The sequence below is a fragment of the Phocoena sinus genome, chromosome 5, assembly GCF_008692025.1.
Source record: "Phocoena sinus isolate mPhoSin1 chromosome 5, mPhoSin1.pri, whole genome shotgun sequence".
Lineage (NCBI taxonomy): Eukaryota > Metazoa > Chordata > Mammalia > Artiodactyla > Phocoenidae > Phocoena > Phocoena sinus.
The window spans coordinates 138,390,503-138,410,988 of NC_045767.1; the positions used below are offsets into that span (position 1 = coordinate 138,390,503).

The 20,486-nt window shown below is 36.4% G+C and overlaps 1 protein-coding gene across 3 annotated transcripts in view; it reads right to left on the reverse strand.

Annotated features, from left to right (window-relative positions):
- The window catches only part of GLRB (glycine receptor beta), a 70,361-nt gene that overhangs the window by 18,696 nt on the left and 31,179 nt on the right, over positions 1 to 20,486 (reverse strand). For 2 of the 3 annotated variants that reach the window (XM_032633634.1, XM_032633635.1), the window contains exons 4-7: positions 19,982 to 20,049; positions 6,202 to 6,431; positions 6,019 to 6,101; positions 4,302 to 4,442 (exon numbers count right to left, since the gene is read on the reverse strand). In XM_032633634.1, coding sequence (XP_032489525.1) covers positions 4,302 to 4,442; positions 6,019 to 6,101; positions 6,202 to 6,431; positions 19,982 to 20,049 — 522 coding nt within the window. Of the gene's footprint in view, positions 1 to 4,301; positions 4,443 to 6,018; positions 6,102 to 6,201; positions 6,432 to 17,256; positions 17,322 to 19,981; positions 20,050 to 20,486 lie in introns of all 3 variants that reach the window. The other variant, XM_032633636.1, reaches the window with a different exon arrangement.

Consider the following 20,486-nt stretch of genomic DNA (forward strand, 5'->3'; position numbering starts at 1 on the left):
GGTATATATTTCTGATGCTAGAATAATCGTCATATTTATTCATTAATAGTATCTAGAGCAGTAATTGCACACAAATAGGGTCTTTCAAAGAATGGCTATTCTCATCCCTTTATCAAATAGCTTAGATTAGAAATCTATCCTTTTCCCAATAATCATTGATACCTCGGAGGGATTAGAAAGATGTTAGGGCTAATCTGTAACAAAAATAAATAGTTGATTTGAACTGAAGTAAATTCTAATTATGCCAAATGTTTCCATATTATATCAAAAAAAGACAAGCATGGGCTTCCCTGGTGGCGCAGTGGTTGGGAGTCCGCCTGCCGATGCAGGGGACACGGGCTCGTGCCCCGGTCCGGGAGGATCCCACATGCCGCGGAGCGGCTGGGCCCGTGAGCCATGGCCGCTGAGCCTGTGCGTCCGGAGCCTGTGCTCCGCAACAGGAGAGGCCACAGCCGTGAGAGGCCCGCGTAGCGCAAAAAAAAAACAAGACAAGCAATGCAGAGTGTTTTTCTTTTTTAAATTTTAAGTTCATTAAAACTAGGCAATTCATTTAAATGGTGCACAGGTTCTAAAAAGATATGAAAGGCAAAACGATGGAAAATCCCCCTCCCTTTTCAGTGCCTACCTCTTATCTCAACTTCCTGCCTGGACAAATGAGAACATATGCTTCCAACTAACAACCATGTGCAAAACTTCCAAACTATAATCTTTCATAAGCCCATTCACTGCAATTAAGGAGGCCCACAGCGTTTCCTACACGCGGGTCTGCAGTACCTTGCTTTCCAAGAGTGTCACTCCCTCAAGGTAACTCTACACTCACCTAGTGCCTGTAAAATGGGGAATAACACATATGTGCTTATTATGTATCTTTAGGAGCCTAGGCTGTCACAAGGATTATGACAATTTTCTATAAAGTTGCTCACTTTCCAACGCATTTGCGCATCCCGTCCACCACATTGAGACGACAGCCTAGTAACTGACTGCTTCATCTGAAGCCACCCCCCGGGGAGCTTCCCACGACGTGGGCGCATTTAGCAGTAAAATATACGCCGGGATATCATAGCGATTTGCTCCATAAGCTTTTATGAGAAACATTTCTTGATCTTTTTTGATTTCCTGGTACTGTTACGTTTATGAGGGGCAGGTGGGCAGCTAACGGGTATAAATGCTCACTGGCAAATTCAATTTACTTTCTATTTCCTGTGAGCTTTTGTTTGATTATTATTCACTCAGGCTTCCAATTTAAAGATTTTTCTATACCCATATATTTCTCCACCTGTGTAATTTCTACTATTATAAATAAAACCCTAATTTTTAATAAAGTTAAAGCCAAATCACCATTTCAGATAATTTTGTACAAATTAAAGAAAATATTGGCCATCATTTTATATGTTGCTTTCTGTATCTTTTCCAGTGTTCTACACTGTTAAGCATTCCATATGTTTTGGATGTTCTATTTTCCTAGATACATTTCTAAGTATTATCCAAACATTAAAATGTTTTTCTTATATCCATATACTGATTCATATAAATACTGACAAAGCATGTTTACTGAAATATAGTGCCAATTATTATTATGTTAGCCATGAGTTTTTTCTTATTTTCTTTTTCTTTTTTTTTTTTTTTTTTGCGGTATGCGGGCCTCTCACTGTTGTGGCCTCTCCCGTTGCGGAGCGCAGGCTCAGCGGCCATGGCTCTTGGGCCCAGCCGCTCCGCGGCATGTGGGATCCTCCCGGACCGGGGCACGAACCCATGTCCTCTGCATCGGCAGGCGGACTCTCAACCACTGCGCCACCAGGGAAGCCCAGTTTTTTCTTATTTTCTGTATCTAATGAGATATAAGCGACTTATTTATGATAACTCAAAAAATACCACACACACACAAAAATCTATTAAAGATTTACTTATCGTAAATCTTGAGTATATCCCCAAATACTCTCTACCACAGCACACCCTCTTATTTCCTTCTTAGGACTAAAAGAATTATATTCACTTTACTTGCTCGCCATGTAAGAATATGGATCTATAAAACAGCAGGGATCTGTCCTTTATTCACTACTGAGTCCCCAAGTAGAGGCTTCTTTTTTGTTAAGATTGTTTTGATGTGGACCGTTTTTAAAGTCTTTATTGAATTTGTTACAATATTGCTTCTGTTTTAGGTTCTGTCCTTTTGGCCACGAGGCATGTGAGATCTTAGCTCCACGACCAGGGATCGAACCCGCATCCCCTGCACTGGAAGGTGAAACCTTAACCACTGGACCTCCAGGGAAGTCCCGAGACATTTTAAGTTCAGGGCTTAAAGGTGAAAAAATGAATAACCCCATGATTTTCAATACTATTACATGATTTTATACTACATAAAATTAGAAATAAAATTACTGGTTTTATTTTTCATCTCTAGATGAAGTTTAAAAAACTTCAGTAAACTCCATTTCAAGTTTCTCAAACAATTTAGAGACTATTCATTTTGAAATGTTAATCATATAATCTGGATGTGGGTAACTATTTTCCAAATATAATAGCACTCACTGAACTCACAGGACTGTTGTGAGGATCAAATGATAGAATTCCTGCAAAGTGCTTAAAGCAATGCCTGACAGATAGCAAGAACTCAAAAAGCCATCTATTAAATGTTTCTATACATCAATCCTCCAAAAAACTTCTCTTGGCTTTCAAGTTTATTCTACCAATGAATGCTTTATCCTACCAATGAATGCTTTATCCTACCAATGAATGCTTGGTAGGATTTTATTCTCTTGGCTTTCAAGTTTATTTTTTCCATTACTAGGTGAGAAATCCCTGAAAACTGTAGTCAGTCTCAATTTGCATAGTCATAGAGAGGAGAATGACTGTGCCCAGGTTACAGCTGACACTGATTTGCCCTTGACATTCAGGAAGTCGTTGACCCTGCATCTCAGTTATTTTTGTGTTCAACAAAAGAGCTGACTCAGCATTAGCCGACCGATCACTCCCACATCTGACAATCAAGGTATCTACGATTTCTTCACTGCATACTTTGATGGTCAAATTTTTAAGAGCTCTGTTTTTCCATTAAAAATTTTGATAATTCCTTCAGCAGTGTATTTGCTTATTTTGTCTCTTGTCCTAAAATACTATAAGCTCTACAAGAGAAGGGACTATTTATATATAAATGATATATAATCTGTTAATTTAATTGAAGGTCAACGACAACAGATGCTTAAACTAACCTTATCTCTAAGTTGGCCCGTGTTGTATTTTTTATTACAACAACGTAGATATGCAACTATTCACTCTATCTTTTATTCTAATCAACAGGTATGTTTTAAATCATATTTTGTCCTTGATGATGTCAGAATGCAGCATTTTAGCTCAAACATCTCACCTCAGTAAATTTTCCACAATTACTCTACACATTTTTATTTTTGCAAAGTCAACATAAATGTTGCAATAAACTTAAACTTTAATTACATCTATTCCTGAATATCTTTGTCATGATTTACTTCCTGATGCAGAATTAGAATTTTGTGGTAATTTATAAGTTAGGCTGATTATCCGCGTGAATGTATTGGTCAAAAGTCATTCACCTTTTTATTTATATTGCTGAGGAAAATAGCACTATATTTAATATCTAGAGCCTTCAATAACCTATAACCTCTAGGGGAGACTCAAAGGTTGAATACTAACCGTGTTATGAAAGTATTGATCAGTGAGTACTGTATTTTCATTTCTGGAAAGCTTGACGTGATTTAATGCGTGAGGTTAATTTGTTGAGTTTTCATAACTGGCTGTTCCATAACCTAGATCAAGACTATTATAGGGCAAATTTTTACTCATGTCCAATTATTTCATGTGTTTACTGTTTCCTGCACAGCATAAAGATCAAATTTTTTGAAACTTAAGAAAATGGGTCAACCAACATTGAAAAACTGCCCCAAAGACAGCAGACGAATATATATGGGTTACATCGTTTATATCCATAACGTTTGGCCCTAATATGAATCCTGTCAGAGCAGAATTTCTAGGCAACATCTAAGAAAACCACTGCCTGGAGAGTTCATATAAAATAAAACGCTGAAAACCTCTTGTTATCCGGAATTACATAAAGAAAAGCAAAACTAACTAGTGATAAAATAAATTTGAACTTTAGTGGATGTAATTTTATGAAAGATTTAAATATATCAACATACAGATATAATGTTTATAAATACTGAATTTATTTTTTAACTAGTTTTCTCTGTTCTGTCCCTAGCATATTTTAATATTGAAACAAATCTTTGAAATAAGACTTAGTTTTGTTTAATTTAAAGAATATTACTTACCAGTGCCTTTGTAGTATTTTGTACAGTTACCATATTCAATATCTTCCTTTTTAATATCAAATTGAGGCAAGGCAATTTTTTCTAATTGAACAGGATCCCCTGACTGCCAGATAAATCGTAAGTCGTCAGTTGTGTAACCAACTATAAACAAAAGGAAATAAAATATCAGTTTGAAATATAATTATTGACCCTTCTTTAACATTTTAACATCCAGATATTAAACACAGAAATGGTAAAACAATAGGCCTTTTTATGAAACTTTTGTTAGAAATGTAAAGAGGTAAAATCTATGGCCACTAATAAAAATACTGGCACAAGTTACAGATAAGTGGCTTAAAGAAAGAACAAGCTAAAATAATCAGCATGTCACAGATGGCAAAAATCCTCGGGTGTCATGAACAGTAGTGCATCTGTCTATGTCAGAATTCTGAACTGTCATCAATGAAAAAGTAGCAAATAAGTGATATTAGCTTTCTGAATGTACACATTTACAATCATGCAATGTGCTACCTGGAGATTTTTAAAGAAACGTAAGCACCAAAATGGGTTTTTTTGAAGAGTTCGCTACCAACTTCCCTAGAGGAGTTGCATGGCCAGAGGAGAGCAATAAAACAGCCCCTCAAATGGACATCACTCCATCACTAGCGCCTCCCGGAACCCACATTGTGGGCTTAGGTAACCTGGCTACAATTCAAGGGCCCCATGGGTTTACAGCATGTTGTAGCCTACCGTTCAACTCTTACATGCCTATATTTTTTAAAGCCATACTTTAGTGTATCTAGTAATAGAATTGAAGGTATATACACATTTGGAATTATTTATAAAAAATGCATATTGACACACAGGCACACGTATATGCAATACACACACAGACGTGTACATACATACACTTATATCTGCAAAATCTCACATTATAGTTAGAAAGCAAAAAATATTGTTCAAATTTAGGACCCAGCTTCAGTAAATTAAACAACAACCAGTAACCACTAAGTGACTTTAAAGCATGTCATCAAGCAAGCACATACATTTTATAAGGTGATTCTTTGTAGGAATAGGTCACAGTGTATGGGTATTCAGGCTGAAGATTCCTTCCATTAGTGTTAATTTTTCAAGTTTTATTTCCTACTTTGATTTTCACATGACAAGCTTCATAGCAAATTAATTAATAAATATATTTTAGAGATAAGCATTTCAATGACTACACCTGGTACCTCTTTTAGAAACTGAAAAATATATGATTCTAGAAACATAGAAAATCTAAAATCCAATTTTGTAAAACATAATTTTTTTATAGATCCATAGAAAATGAATGCTTGGTAGGATTTAGATAATATTTTTCAATGTTTTCCAAATTTTCTGCTCTGAAAAAATGTGGATTTAACATTAGAAAAGTTATTAGGACATCATTTTCTCCTTTACCTTGCCTGTATTACTAACTCAAATGAAGGTGGTGATTGGAATAAGTTAGAAGGGTACACACCTACACCTACGACAACTCAACTGAAATCAACTGGTAACAAAAGAATTCATCTATCTTAGTATACAAATTAATACAGTAAAAGGAAAACTATAATTTCCCTAAATAACTTATTCTAACGTCTGTTTGGAATCAAAAGCATTAGTTTCACCGTTATTATCTAAGATATTAGTAGCATGTATTGCCTAGAAATTTTAAGCATTTTTATCCCTATGGTGACTTAGGGTCTCATTTACATACAGCTCTCAAGTTGCATCTTGCAACGTTGTGTATCCATGGGAAACAAGGTCAAGTCCAAAGGGCACGAAAGAGTAATAGATAGCCTGAAAGCAGAAACAGTCGTCTTAGAAGTTGTTTAACACATGTCTCTGTGATATGCTGATTTTTAAAGGAAAATATGAATCTACAAATATTAGAGAGTACCTCATGCTGACGAGGACATCTCCATCCCGAAAAATAAAGAGGAGAATATTTTCCTGGGTTACATCATGAAAATTGGCACTTTTTTCATTTGCAAAAAATAAATCAGGTTTCCACAGACACTTGTACATCGTGGGGTCCACCGTCAGGGCATCTGAGCCCCGGAAATCACTAGGCAGCTTCAGTCTGGGGTCGTTCCACTTCTGTCTCAGGAAGATGTTGACTCTATAATCCTGGGAAAATTACGTGTGCGTGTGTGTTTACTGCCATTTTTAAGAATGCGTTCAGCGCCAGAATAAAAAGGGTTCAATCATTAGCAGTACAAATACGTTTGCTCTTCCAACATTAACAAGGATCACAATAGCTTGGTATAAAAAGCCCCTCGTGTCTTTCTCAGACTCTCTACAGACATCCTCTTAGCGCTTGCGAGTTCAAACGTCGTCATAGAACTTTACCAATAATTGCTTTACTGTAATACAAACACCAATTATACCAGGGGGTTAGTTGGTATCGTCAAAAAAGCACAGGAACTGCTAAATACTGCCATTATCCTTCCCCCAAAAGTAGGATACATTTTCATTAAAAATAGATAAGAAGCCAAGAGAAAATATTTCACTTGTATCTTACTAAGTAGCAAGCTACAAAAATAATTTATATGTATATAAAGCTACAAGGGGGGTGGGGAGGGAAGGAGTGGGAGTTTGGGGTGTGCAGATGGAAGCTGTTTATCCATAGGATGGATAAACACCAAGGTCCTACTGCAGAGCACAGGGAACTACATTCAGTAGCCTGGGATAAACCACCATGGAAAAGAATTTTTCAAAGAGTGTGTATATAAGTATAACTGAATCACTTTGCTGTACAGCAGAAACTAACACTGTAAATCAACTGTACATCAATAAAAATAAAACAAAACTACACATATGTTTAAAACACATACTTTATACTTGAGGAAGAAAAGGAAAAATGATCCTTGCCTACTCATACATGTAAATGATCATACAGAGGTAGTCAAATAACATTTGGATTTTGCCAGATGAGAGTACGTGAAAAATGTGTAAATGTTATATTCAACTCCAGTAGGAAAAGGTTTTGAAATCCACTAAACAGCTGATTATTTTTCTTCAGTTTTTTGCCTGTCTCCAAAGTTTTAATTGTAAAACTTTGTAAAAGTTGGATTATATCAAGACATGTATATTCTAAGAATATATGGACCTGGAAACATTGTTTAATACCCTAATACGTTTTATATTTGCCAGTGAAATGAGATTCTGGCACACACTGGGTTACTGGGGTATATACAATCCAAAGCAGCATGGCGGCATTATGCTCAGGTTGTTTTCTTTTAATTTTATATGCTGAACTCAGAATATGCACCAAAGTGCTCAAGGCATAAATGTGTTGGGCTTCAGCATCCTTATTTTCACCCATTCAAAATTCACAAAATACTATCTATCCATGGCCTTTTGACATGATCAAAATGAATCAGATCATAAACTTCAAATCAAAATCCAAATATTTAAATAGGAAGAGATGATAGATTATTTTTCTTTAAATAATAAGACCTAACATATTTATATGAAACATAAATGCGCACATTTTATTTATGTATAAAATAAAGCATAAGCAATGCACAGTGACTAGGAAAATTTGAGGAATTCACTTCCTCTCTCCTATGATGTTCAGATTCTATAATAGTAATCAGAGGAGGGTAAGGTACATATTGATAATAAATATTTACTGAACTACAGACAGTGAAGTAAGATTTAACCTACCTACGTCTAACAGCTAAACTTGATGTCTATAAAAACTGCAACACATATAACGCAACATTGTAAATCAACTATACTTCAATTAAATACATGTTTAATAAATAAATAAACTTCAACACATAATATAAATTGATTGTTAAAAATCATACGCAGGTGGTCTTGAAGTGCGAAAGTCAAATAAATTAAGAATTATGTAAGCTGGCATTGAACGTATCTGTACCACTGGCAGGGAAAACAAAAATAACATTTTCCTAATCAAACGAACATGGAATCAAGGAGGACGTGAAGGAGACCTAGGACCCTGGAAGATGAAGACCTGCACTACACAGCTCCATTAACTTTTTGTCAAATATAAACATATCTTACAATTCATAATGGGACTTAAGTGGTTACCTCATATCTGATTGTGACAGCTAAAGAAATTAGCTCAAAACATGTCCAGGACATAGGCCTATCAGCTGGTAAGCCTTCCAGTGGCCACAATGCTGCTTCCTGACCAAAGTTCTTCTCATCCCAGAAAAACATGCATGGCCCCCAACTTAAGAAGAAATACACCATAGATCTGATCATTTTCAAATAAAATTCCTAGTATGCTAGCTTCGCTAAAGCACATGGTTGACATACACTTGCCATTACTTTGCGCACTTAACAGTATCCAATTCCAAATTATTTGCTAAAAAGCTTTCCTGTAATGATCAGCCAAAATGACTGGTATTCTAAAATTATATACAGTAAAAGCTATTCTATTACCCTCTTATAACTACTGTTTCTTATCCAGGTAAATCATCAAACACTACATCTTTAAGCTGTGGTACTTGAAATACGCATTCACGGTATTATGATAAAATACTGTGTCCTAAGGGTCAGATGAGGTTGCCGATGTATCTTTTATAAGCTTATTATTAAAGCTATGGTCCCTTATTTTGGTCAATAACCATGACATGAAAATACTGAAGATGAATTTTTCTTTAATTTTTCATTTGCTTATCCAAATATAACTATAATATCTTTGTATAGGTATTTACTACGTGCTAGGCATATTTGGCCTAAGTGCCTTACAAAAATATGACTATTTTTGGAAGTTTATACTATGAAAATGGTCTCTTGGTGCTCATAAATGCTTCCTATTACTGGGAAGTACAAGGTAAGCTTATTGTCGTGTTTCCTTTCTGTCTGGCGGCTAGGGAACTGAAAGCTAAACCCTATAGCTAATTGAATTAATGTATAGCTCACATCCTGGTATGACCATCATTGTATGGCTCTGACACATTTAGTACTGTTTCAATTACTTCATTGTATTTCTGTTATTATTATATACTGTAAATCCTCTCCAGAAACAGGAGGCTGGATAAAAAAATAAATAACCGTTGAGACACTGGATAAAAAAATAAATAACCGTTGAGACACTGGATAAAAAAATAAATAACCGTTGAGACACTGCCATATACTGACAAGGCTCTTTCAGTATTATTTGGGCACAACTCCCAAGCAACTTTACCAGTGTGGCTTCTAAAACTGGATGCTTTGTTTTAGCCTAATATTAGCTTTTATTACTTTAAAGAGGGTGAGAAATATGTGTAGAGATAGAAATACTAAGATCTCGTTGGTATTCCTTATCTAGACCCAAGCAACTACATTTTGCTTCTTAGTCATTAATTTCTAAAGACACTATATCAGTATTTTTTCAATATCAGAAAGATATCTGACAGGAATTAAAGCAACGCTGACCTTTAACTTCAGCATATTTTGCATAATTAAAAAAGAAGCCATCTTACAATGTTTGGGGTGGAACTTCAGGAATTAAGCCTGCGTTGTGTCGAGCTCCCCTCGAAATCTCCACACAGGCACACATTCTTTTGGGAGCGCTGTTCTACTTCCCACCTATTTCCAAAATGGAATGGTTAACTCATCTAAAACTGTATCGCCAAATTATTTTTCTTTTAAAATTTTTATAGCAATTGCAATAGTGTTTTTCCATGTGAAGTCCATTTTTCTAAATTCTTCTTGAAGTCTAATCAACGTTTCCACACCATCCCAGAATATATTCATGTCATTTATCATTTATTAAGTTCAAAGCATTTTAATCAGCTGAAAGCTGATGAAAGCCCTAGATAGTATCAGAGACCTTGACAAAATAAACTGTCTGTGTGAAAAATTACAAAATTACAAATGATACAAGAATGTTTTAATCTACTGTCAACCCCCTTTCTATTCTATATGTCTGAGACAGGCTGGGACCTGGGACCTGGGATCCTTTGCTGCAGGGCTTGCACCTGGACACACGTTTCCTGCAGCCATAAAGAAACTATAAGGGACTAAAAATAACTGACAACAGCAAATGGAAATGAGGGTGTGGAGCAGTAGGAACTCTCACTGCTGCTGGGAATCAAAATATTACAGCTACTTTGGGAGACAGTTTGTCAGTTTCTTACAAAACTAAACATACTCGTATCATATTGCACTCCTTGGTACGTACTCAAAAAAGTTGAAAACTATGTCTACACAAAAACCTGCAAATAGGTATTTATTGTAGCTTTAGTTATAACTGCCAGAACTTGGAAGCAACCAAGATGTCCTCCAGCGGGTGACGGATTAATAAACTGTGCTCCATCAGGCAGTGGAATATTATTCGACACTAAAAGGAAATGAGCCATCAAGCCATGAAAAGACATAATGGAACCTTAAATGCATATGACTAAGTGAAAGAAGCCAATCTGAAAGGGCTGCATACTGTACGATTCCAACTATAATGGCGCTCTGGAAAAGGCAAAACTAAGGAGACAGTAAAAAGATCGGTGGTTGCCAGGGGTTAGGGGGAGAGAAGAATGAATAGGCAGAAGACAGTGGTTTTCCAGGGCAGTGAAATTCTTCTGTTTGATACCATAATGGTGGATACCTGTCATCATATGTTTGTCAAAGCCCATCAGACGGACAATGCCAAGAGCAAACCCTAATCTAAACTCTGGATTTTAGGTGATGATGTGTCCATGTAGAGTCATCGATTGCAACCACAGGACCACTTCGGTGGAGTAAATCCATAGTGGAGGAGACTCTGCACGTCCAGGGGTAAGGGGCTGACAGGAACTCTCTACGCTTTCTACTCATTTTTGCTGTGAACCTAAAACTATTCTAAAAAATAAAGTCTACTTAAAAAAAGGAAATGCAAAAAATTATGTAAACAAAAGGAAAGGGAATAAATAAAAAGTTAGCCAAAATTTGGAGACAGGCAAAAAGATGGCCCTTTCAACATCACACTAAATGCTATCTAACAAGCCCACCTAAGGGTTGTATGAGTCTCTAGGAAAATGTAACTTTGTTTGACTTGCCATTTTCTATAGATTAGGGCCCAGACTCTGTACAATTATGTCATTTCAAGAAGATTACTAAATTACAAATGATTTCTGTCAGGTAGGAAAGACATTCCCAAAGGTATGCCTTTATTGCCCTGTGGAACATTAACAAGTATATCTAATTTAGCAACCTAATTGCAGCATTCTTTCTCTCCAGTCTCCTGAATTCTCTACTGAATCAGCTTTACTATCTGGCTGGTTCCCTCATTAATGAGTCAAATAAATCACTGACATGTCCTTACAATATTCATGTTTTTAACTTTTTAAAAATTGTGCTTTGTTCTCAAAACGTTAAGTATAGAATTACCATATGATCCAGCAATTCCACTCCTAGGTACATGCCCAAAAGAATTAAAAGCAAGAGACTACAACTGCTATTTGTACACCCTTTTCCATAGCAGCATTATTCACAATAATCAAAAGGTGGAAACAATCCAAGTGCCCATCAACTGATGAACGGATAGACAAGTGTGGTATATACATATACACACACCGTGGAATATTATTCAGCCATAAAACGGAATGACATCCTGATACATATTACAACATGAATGAATCTTGAAAACACTACCCCAAAAAATCAAGACTAAGAAAGAGTTTGTCCAATATTCCTACCTAGAGAAGGAATGCAGGGGATAAAATAACCCTAGGGAGGGTAAGCATTTAAAGGGCTGGCTTTCTCAGAAGTCTGAGAAAAAGAAGAAAGCCCTGAGAATGTGATTTCACCAAACCAGAGTCAAAAGCTTTAAGATGGTTCACAGCAATAAATGCCATCAAAGGTCAAGTACAATCAAACTGAATACTTTCAGCAAATGAGGGAGACACTGATGATTTCAGCAAAACACTGTGGCATATAAAAGCAAGATGACAGAGAATTAGGACGTGAACAACGTTGCCTATCTATAAGATGAAGATAATAATGATACACCCACAACACAGGCTTTTTATCAGCAATAAATGAGAAAACATATGTAAAGTATACAAAGTTCATCTGGCTATATTAAGCACTAAGCAAGTATCAATGTTTTGTCTCATTATTGATAGTATATATCCTTAATGTTGTTATTCTTTTATAATGTTGGTAATAGAGGTGAATAGGCTTTTTGCCTCAAAAAAAAAAAAAAAAATCAAGCCTATACCGTAATTCATCGGGTTTGCTCTGTACTGTGATCGACCTACAATTATTCTTAACGGTAATCCATTTCTAGGTCACAAATCTTGAAACTGCTTTGAGCATCTCCTGAAGTGAACGCTTCTTGCTTTCAGCTACACTCATGTAAGCTCAATATACCACAAGCTTTGAGTCTCTACTGTAATCCTCTTTCAAATTTTATTTCTGAGTAGAACTCCAGAGTTGCATTACAAGGAGTATCGCTGAAAAACTGGAAATCAGTTACTTCATTGTATCATTCTTGGTCATTGCGTCCTATTATCTCATTAGGAAAGCGCTTCCAAGATGCTTTTCTATTAGTTGTGTAGCTACATAGTATTATATTCAGTACAAGTTGCTGCGCGCTGATGCATCTTTTAAGAGTGTTTAAAAGTTTCACAATTTAAATTAATAGCTTTGGCTTAACATTCATTAAAAGATAAAAGATTATTAATTAGTATGCTTTGGTTCATGCTTTACGGGCATTTCCAAATAATTGCTACTTATTGGCATTTCAAAGGCTCTGTATCTAGATAACTAACTTAGAAACCTATTTATTTTCATTTTCACTTATTCAATCACTATACTTATAGCTCTATCATTTATTTTGCAATAAACAACTTCCCATCAGAAACAGACCTCTTTTATCACTGGGAAATTACTTAATTGTTTTGAAAGAACTTGGTGACAAATACTATCATTATTCATTCCAAATAGCACACTAGTAGTCATGATCTGGAGAATGGATGTTCTCCAAGATTTTCAGTACCAATTAACACCCAAATTACACTTATTCAAGGCAATAAAAACATTTCGCGAGAAGGCACTAAAAATGGTTAGTTTCATTAATGATATTTTAACATTAAGAACCGTTCATCTATATTTTGTGTTGCTGTTAGGATACCTCTTCTGGTTACTTGTAATTTTTACCTAACGCTCACATACGTGATGTTTCCTCATTTGATTTCTTTACATTACGATAAAAAAAAAAATGGCGTTCAAGGAAATCAAGAAAATCAACTCTCGCCTGCTAGGTGATACAATGCGACCACCCTAAACTATAAACTACATGAGTTGCAGTCTGCTGGACTGGATATGTAGCAAGTGCCCAATATATTTCTGTTAAAGACAGAAGGGAAGAAATAATTTCTATGACAGTTTGACAGGTTAGGATATTTGGCTAGCACTGTTTACACCATTAATTTAATTTTTCTGCACCAGCTCATAATGACAAATTTTGGAAGGAGAAGATAAAACTGGGACATTTCTCATCCTTCCTTCTTGTCTAAGACAGTTGACCCTCGTACAGCGCAGGGTTAGTAGTGCCGACCCGCCATTCAGTCAAAAGTCCGCGTGTAACTTTATCGTGTGCCCTTCTGTATCTATGGATTCAACCAACTGCTGTAGATCGTGTAATACTGTAGTACGTATATAGTACTATAGTGACAGAAATCTGTATAAAGTGGACCCGTGCAGTTCAGAAACGTGTTGTTCAAGGGTCAGCTGTACAGTCCTCTTACTTACGACGTCTGATCACCAGTGCTTCTGAATAATACAGCTAAGAGAAATAGGATAGAGAGTAACTTAGTAAACTAAGACAAGTTGTAAGGAAGGAAATTTAAAGTTACATATAGAAGAAAATATATAAAATCAAATTGTTTTAAAACAACAAAGTAAGTAAGTGCCAAGAACTAGAATTAAGGTCTTTGAGCTGATCCCAAACGCGATTTTCTTCTTGAAAAGGTCATGCAACACAGAGGCACGGAAAGCTTTGGCAGGATCATGAATCGTAGTGCGACAATAATTCAATATAATTACAAAGCGTGTCTACACCAAAGAAAATGGATTGCATAATCAGGCTTTTATTTCCATGAAAGAGTTCTTACGTACTCCTGATGAGGTAAAGTGTCTGTGTACAGATCGTTACAATAAACCTAATACCTAATTTCCCCCACAAGTGCAACAGTTCACATTTTCAATTCTAAAAACCAACTGATGTAAGCCAAAGGTAGGAACTGAATGGAAAAATCAACAAATATTTTCAGTATAACCATAGAGGAGATGCCACCTCGCCTCTAACAAACCACTCTTTTGTTTTGAAGGTCTTATTTCGGTAGTCACCAGCAGTAGCATATAAACTGATACAACAAGTGACTGCTCTACCAAATTCAAATGAGGATGATTACATTTATTTGATGATTTGGGTAACGCTGCGATTAAGCCAGTAAATATCACTTACAGCATTAACAACGATGTCTTACAGAGATGGAAGGTAGCAGAATGCCAACGCACCGACATGAGAAATAGGAACCATAAAGCTAAAAAATGAGATTATGAAACAAGCTGAAGGAGCACATACATAACCATGGAGGTTAGAAGGGCTTAAGGAGCATTAATATGGCTGTGACGTTGTTTCTTCCACTACACAGTTACAGTTTGTGAACAAATGTGAGATTGATTTTAGTTTAGCGAGTTAGCCTCTGAATTATGTCCCTGCCACTCTCTCACTTCGTCCCAGCTTACCCTTATACACTACCAAATGTAAACTAGATAGCTAGTGGGAAGCAGCCGCGTAGCACAGGGAGATCAGCTGGGTGCTTTGGGACCGCCTAGAGGGGTGGGGTAGGGAGGGTGGGAGGGAGACGCAAGAGGGAGGAGATATGGGGATATATGTATATCTATAGCTGATTCACTTTGTTATAAAGCAGAAACCAACACACCACTGTAAAGCAATTATACTCCAAGAAAGGTGTTAAAAAAAAAAAATAGCCTCTGAATTAGAGACAAATAAGCAGGAAGGCATGTTTTCCAAACAGAATTGGCTAAAATGTCCTTACAGCAGTGTTAATGTACACCACCTCGACGGCTTCTTTGTTTGGCAATGAACTTCATACACTGCAGGAGAGGGCTGCCCTCCTCCTTCAGAAGTTGCCCCACCTCTGTCTGCAGTTCCTCGCGCTACGCCCACCCCAAGCTCTGTGTCCTACATTATGTTTTCTGGAGTAAGCCACTGCCTTAAGGTTAAAGTAGAAAGATCTGAGCTGCAGAGGAAAGCTCTGGGCAACACTGAAGCTTCCAAATTTTAGGGCTTCCTTTATTTCAGATCTTTGTAGGGGAATTTCCCAGGGGCCTATTCATAAACAAAACCACAACTGTACAATGAAGCTGCTAACAAACATAAACGGTTCATTTTCTTTAGGATGAGATTCTATCCTGATGGTACGTTAATTGGCAAATGCATGACAACCAAACAGTGAGCCACCCCTAAGAGTTACTATGCCAGGCAAAACGCTGCTGCTCTATTTCTATAGTTTTTTCGCTCTTTTCAGGGTGTAACACATCAAGTACACAACAGATTCCAGCACAAGCCTGTCTGATATCACAACCTACACACTACACTATTCATCATACCGTCTCTATGAACATATATCATATTTAGACACATCTAAGGCTCTCTGCTTTTCCAACCTCTTTTTTTTGGGAGGCGTCTTTTTGTTTGTTTTCTTTTGTTTTTAAGAAATATGCTATCCGGTTATTTTCAAAAAGCCAAGAGATCTAACACAACGTTGTAAATCAACTATACTTCAATAATTTTTTTTTAAAAGACAAGAGATAAATTCTGGTCAGAATGTAGAGAAAGGGGAACAATATTACAGTATTAGTGGGAATGCAAACTGGTACAGCTGCTATGGAAAACAGTATGGAGAGTCCTCAGGAAATTAAAAATATAACTACCATATCCAGCAATCCCACCTCTGGATCTATACCCAAAGGAAACAAGATATCTAGGAGCGACGCTTGTGTTTCCATGTTCACTACAGCATTGTTTACAATAGCCAAGGCATGGAAACAACGTAAGTGCCCAGCAATGGAGGAATGAATGAGGAAAATGTGGTATATACATACATATATAGTGGAATACCATTGAGTCTGGAAAAAAGAAGGAAATACTGTCATTTACAATAATATGGATGAACCTGGAGACCATTATGCTACGTAAAATAAGCCAGACAGAGAAGGACAATTACTCCATGCTATCACTTATATGTCGAGTCTTAAAACAACGTTGAATTCAGAGAATCAGAGAGTAGGAGAGCGATTGCCAGGAATTTCGGGGTATGGGAAATAGGGAGAGGTTGGTAAAACGTATAAACTTTAGGTTGTAAGATGAATAAGGTCTGAGGATCTAATGTGTAACATGGCGACTGTAGTTGATAACACAATTGTGTAATTGAAATTTGCTAAAGGAATAGAACTTAAATGTTCTCATCAAAAAAAAAAAGAGATAAATGTGGATGTGCTAATTAAGTTGATGGGGGAAATCCTTTCACAATATAGAGGCATATCAAATCATCACATACACTTTAAATTTCTTACAATTTCATCTGTCAGTTATACCTCAATGAAGCTGAAAAAAAAAAAAAAAAAGCCCACCCTGGGTGATTGGAAGGAAAAAGAAAGAAATAACTGCTCTCCACACGTGGACCCTCTTAGTTACCCTGCTGAGTCATCACTATTATTTCTGACTGGTGTCTATAACAAGTAATGAAGAGCAAGCTTGTCTTAGATAACACTTTTTTCCCTTAGAAGACATCCTAATGTTATCTCTATATCGAGAATAGCTTGTACCTTTCCTAACTATTAAGCAACAAGGTATTAGGGCATCTGTTTTTGGAAAGACTGAGTAAATCTATAAAATATGACAGCCTTGAAACACACATCTATAAATCTCTGTCTTATAGGTATGCATGAAATAAACACTGCAAAAGCAAAAAATAATACTTACGATAAAATGGAACACTTCAGTCTATTTGATGAGTATGGTTCCAATTCTGAACCTTTGGGCTGTGTCTTCCCAACACAAGGGAAAGCCAGGTTATTTCATCAAAAGAAACAGTAAATATAAATAATTTGGTTCCTCTGCATAAAGGTCTCTAAAACTAACCCTCTACTATTATAACATTATTTGCTCTTTTTTTTTTTTTTTGCGGTACGCGGGCCTCTCACTGTTGTGGCCTCTCCCGTTTCGGAGCACAGGCTCCGGACGCACAGCCTCAGCGGCCATGGCTCACGGGCCCAGCCGCTCGCGCGGCATGTGGGATCCTCCCGGACCGGGGCACGAACCCGCGTCCCCTGCATCGGCAGGCGGACTCTCAACCACTGCGCCACCAGGGAAGCCCTGCTCTGTTTTTTAACCCTATAAATGTTCAACATGAGTCTATTGTTTAAATTTGCTTGCCAATTTTTTTATGGCTACGTGGACTCACTTTTTGCTAGACAAATAGAATTTATTTGTTCATTTATTTAACCGGTATTAGTTAATAATATGACATTATTTATGTGTTCACTAACTGAGGGCCTATTGTCTCCTACTTTACAGGAAATGAAGAAGTTGAATACATTTTTCCTGACTTAAGGAGTTAATAGTCCATCAGAGAACAAAAGGAAAAGACACAAAAATAGTTGCATTACAGTCAAGAAGCGATCTGGTTTAACAAACGTGATAGAGCTGAAAGACCTGGATGGAAAAGGGGGCACAGGGTGAGTGGGAGTAGCTCAGAGTAAGAGGCCCTGATTACAGATGAGAGATGGAGGTTCGAGGCAAGTAGCGGCGACAAAGACGCTGCTGAAAACTGGTGGGATCTGGTCCCAACAACGGGTGCTTTGGGCTCGCTACTGTGAAGAGCAGGCAGGAGGACAAGAGAAGATTATGTGAGAAATTACGCAGTATTTTGTTATAATCCTCAAATAGCCTGTAAGAAAGTTCTTACTCCTTTTCTATGTCCCCCACATGTTTTCAGCTTGATACAATTAAGTAACCACTGATGGGACCTAGAGAAGTGTAGCATCTGATATTTGGGAGGCATTCGATGTTCATTAAAGAACAGATACATTAATGGTACTGCCTGAGTTGGGACACATATGTAGCCTTCATGCAAATGAGAAAAAACATCCCTGCATTAGTTGTCCTAAAATGCAAGATAGAGTTGGGAATGTTTCCCACAGGCTGAAACACCTCGATGGTGGTGTTTCGGGATTAGCGTAACGGTGCCATGAAAGATAAAACAGGGTACAGGGAAGAGTATAGATACCAAATAGATCCCCTGAAAGTCTGACCTTGAGAAAATGAAATTTCTCACTCTTGTTAAGTGAAGTGCTTAGATAAGCTAGTCATATTTTCAAATGATGAGGGCTATCCTTGTCTCCTGAGTGATATATGGTTGTCTGTCCTTTATTTCAGAGCTGTCTTCTAGTGATCTATACTATATTAGACATACAGCCATTTAGGTGAACTAAAGTCACTGCAAGTGAATTTTGGACTTGATTTCAAAATCTTTAATTATCCAAAATATCTACATACTGTCTAAAAAAAATCAAGTACTCAGGGCTAAAGACATGGTTCTATAAAAATAAATAACATTCTCCTCACAATTAATATATTCTTATATTAATTAATATAAAAATAGGTGTCATAATTTAAATGCAATATACAATTGCTTTTGTAACATACTCTGCTGCTCCTAGGAATAAAGGAAAACGTATTTAAAATCATTCTTTCTCTGGTCTGAGGTATTCCCTGAAAAACTCTACTGTGTTCTAACCATTGCTATTAGGCTTTTAATCCAAACCTTATATTATTCCTTAAGAAAAATATAAGTATCTCAAGAAAAAAGATACCAAAAAAAAAAAAAAAATTAAGCTTTCTTTCTCCCACCTAAAGTATCATTTCAGCATATGGTTTTTCAAAAAGGGTACAAATCTAATATGTTAAAACATTAATAAGTGGACTGTACCGAATGTCTTCTAAAAGCTGAGGGGTAATTGCATCACACATGGCTCAGGGCATCTACTAATCACCCTCCACAGACATCTTTGCCCCTAAGGCCCAACTCACCCTGGATGGCAGCCCCACCTCAAGCCTCCCTTCTCTGTTCCTTTAGCTCTTTTCTGTCCCTCCTTTCTCTTCCTGGCCGTCTCCTTGCCCTTTCTTTGTGGCGCATAATCTTTTCAGGGAGCTCCGCTACTCTAGTTTAGGAAAATCAAATTTGCTTTTTACTATTCTCTGCTCCACACATCACAAAATTAGCACAAGAGAAAAAACAAAGATTCTTCTCAGGAAATTGGAAGAAAAAAAAAAAAAACTGTGAACACTTAAATATTTTTGAATGCTTCTACACATAAGCATATTAGGAAAAAAATGTCACTCCAGAATATTAATTGCATAAATCCTTTTCCCAGGTGGTATCCAATTAGCCGTTCAGAGTGAGTACGTTAATTCTCCCAAGTCTGTAAGTTTCAATGCAATATAAAGACTAAATTTGAATTGCAAAATCACAAAGCCATTGAAATCACTGATTCAACAAAACCCTGAAATTTGAATATTTTATACTAGGAGACAGCTTGCATTTTTTTCCCTGAGAGTTACTCCTTATTCTTCAGTTATAATTTCTTCCACTATCCTCCAGTTAAAATCTTCTCAATTAAAAATATTAAATTGGTTGCAATCTTACCATTGTTGTCTCTTGAATAGATCCAAAACTGTTGATAAAAATGTTGACAACTACATCAACAGGAATGCCTGTCAATAAAAATTAAGGATATATTTAGTAGCTGTAAAAAACTTGGTCAGAATCTTCATTTTTTATGGTTTATGCATTTGATTTTTCTATTTTTTCCAGTCTGTATGGATGTAAAATTATAAACCTATGGTTTCAGGATACCATGTTCACAGTTGCTATTGACTTATTTTTCTAAATAGGGATCAACACACAAATAAAAAATGAGTTACCTTGTACTTTATAGCATTATGTATTCAGAAATATTTCTCTCTTAAATTGTAGAAATTCTGGGAAAATACATTTACCTTAAATTTTTTTTTAATTGGGCTGATGCGTTTACTTTAAGAGAGTGTAAATTATTCTTTAAAAAACATCATGTTTAAAATATGGGGGGTTTTTTTGCATTTTATAATCATTTTAAATTGTTACCTTAAATGGTAATGCAGAATCCAATTAC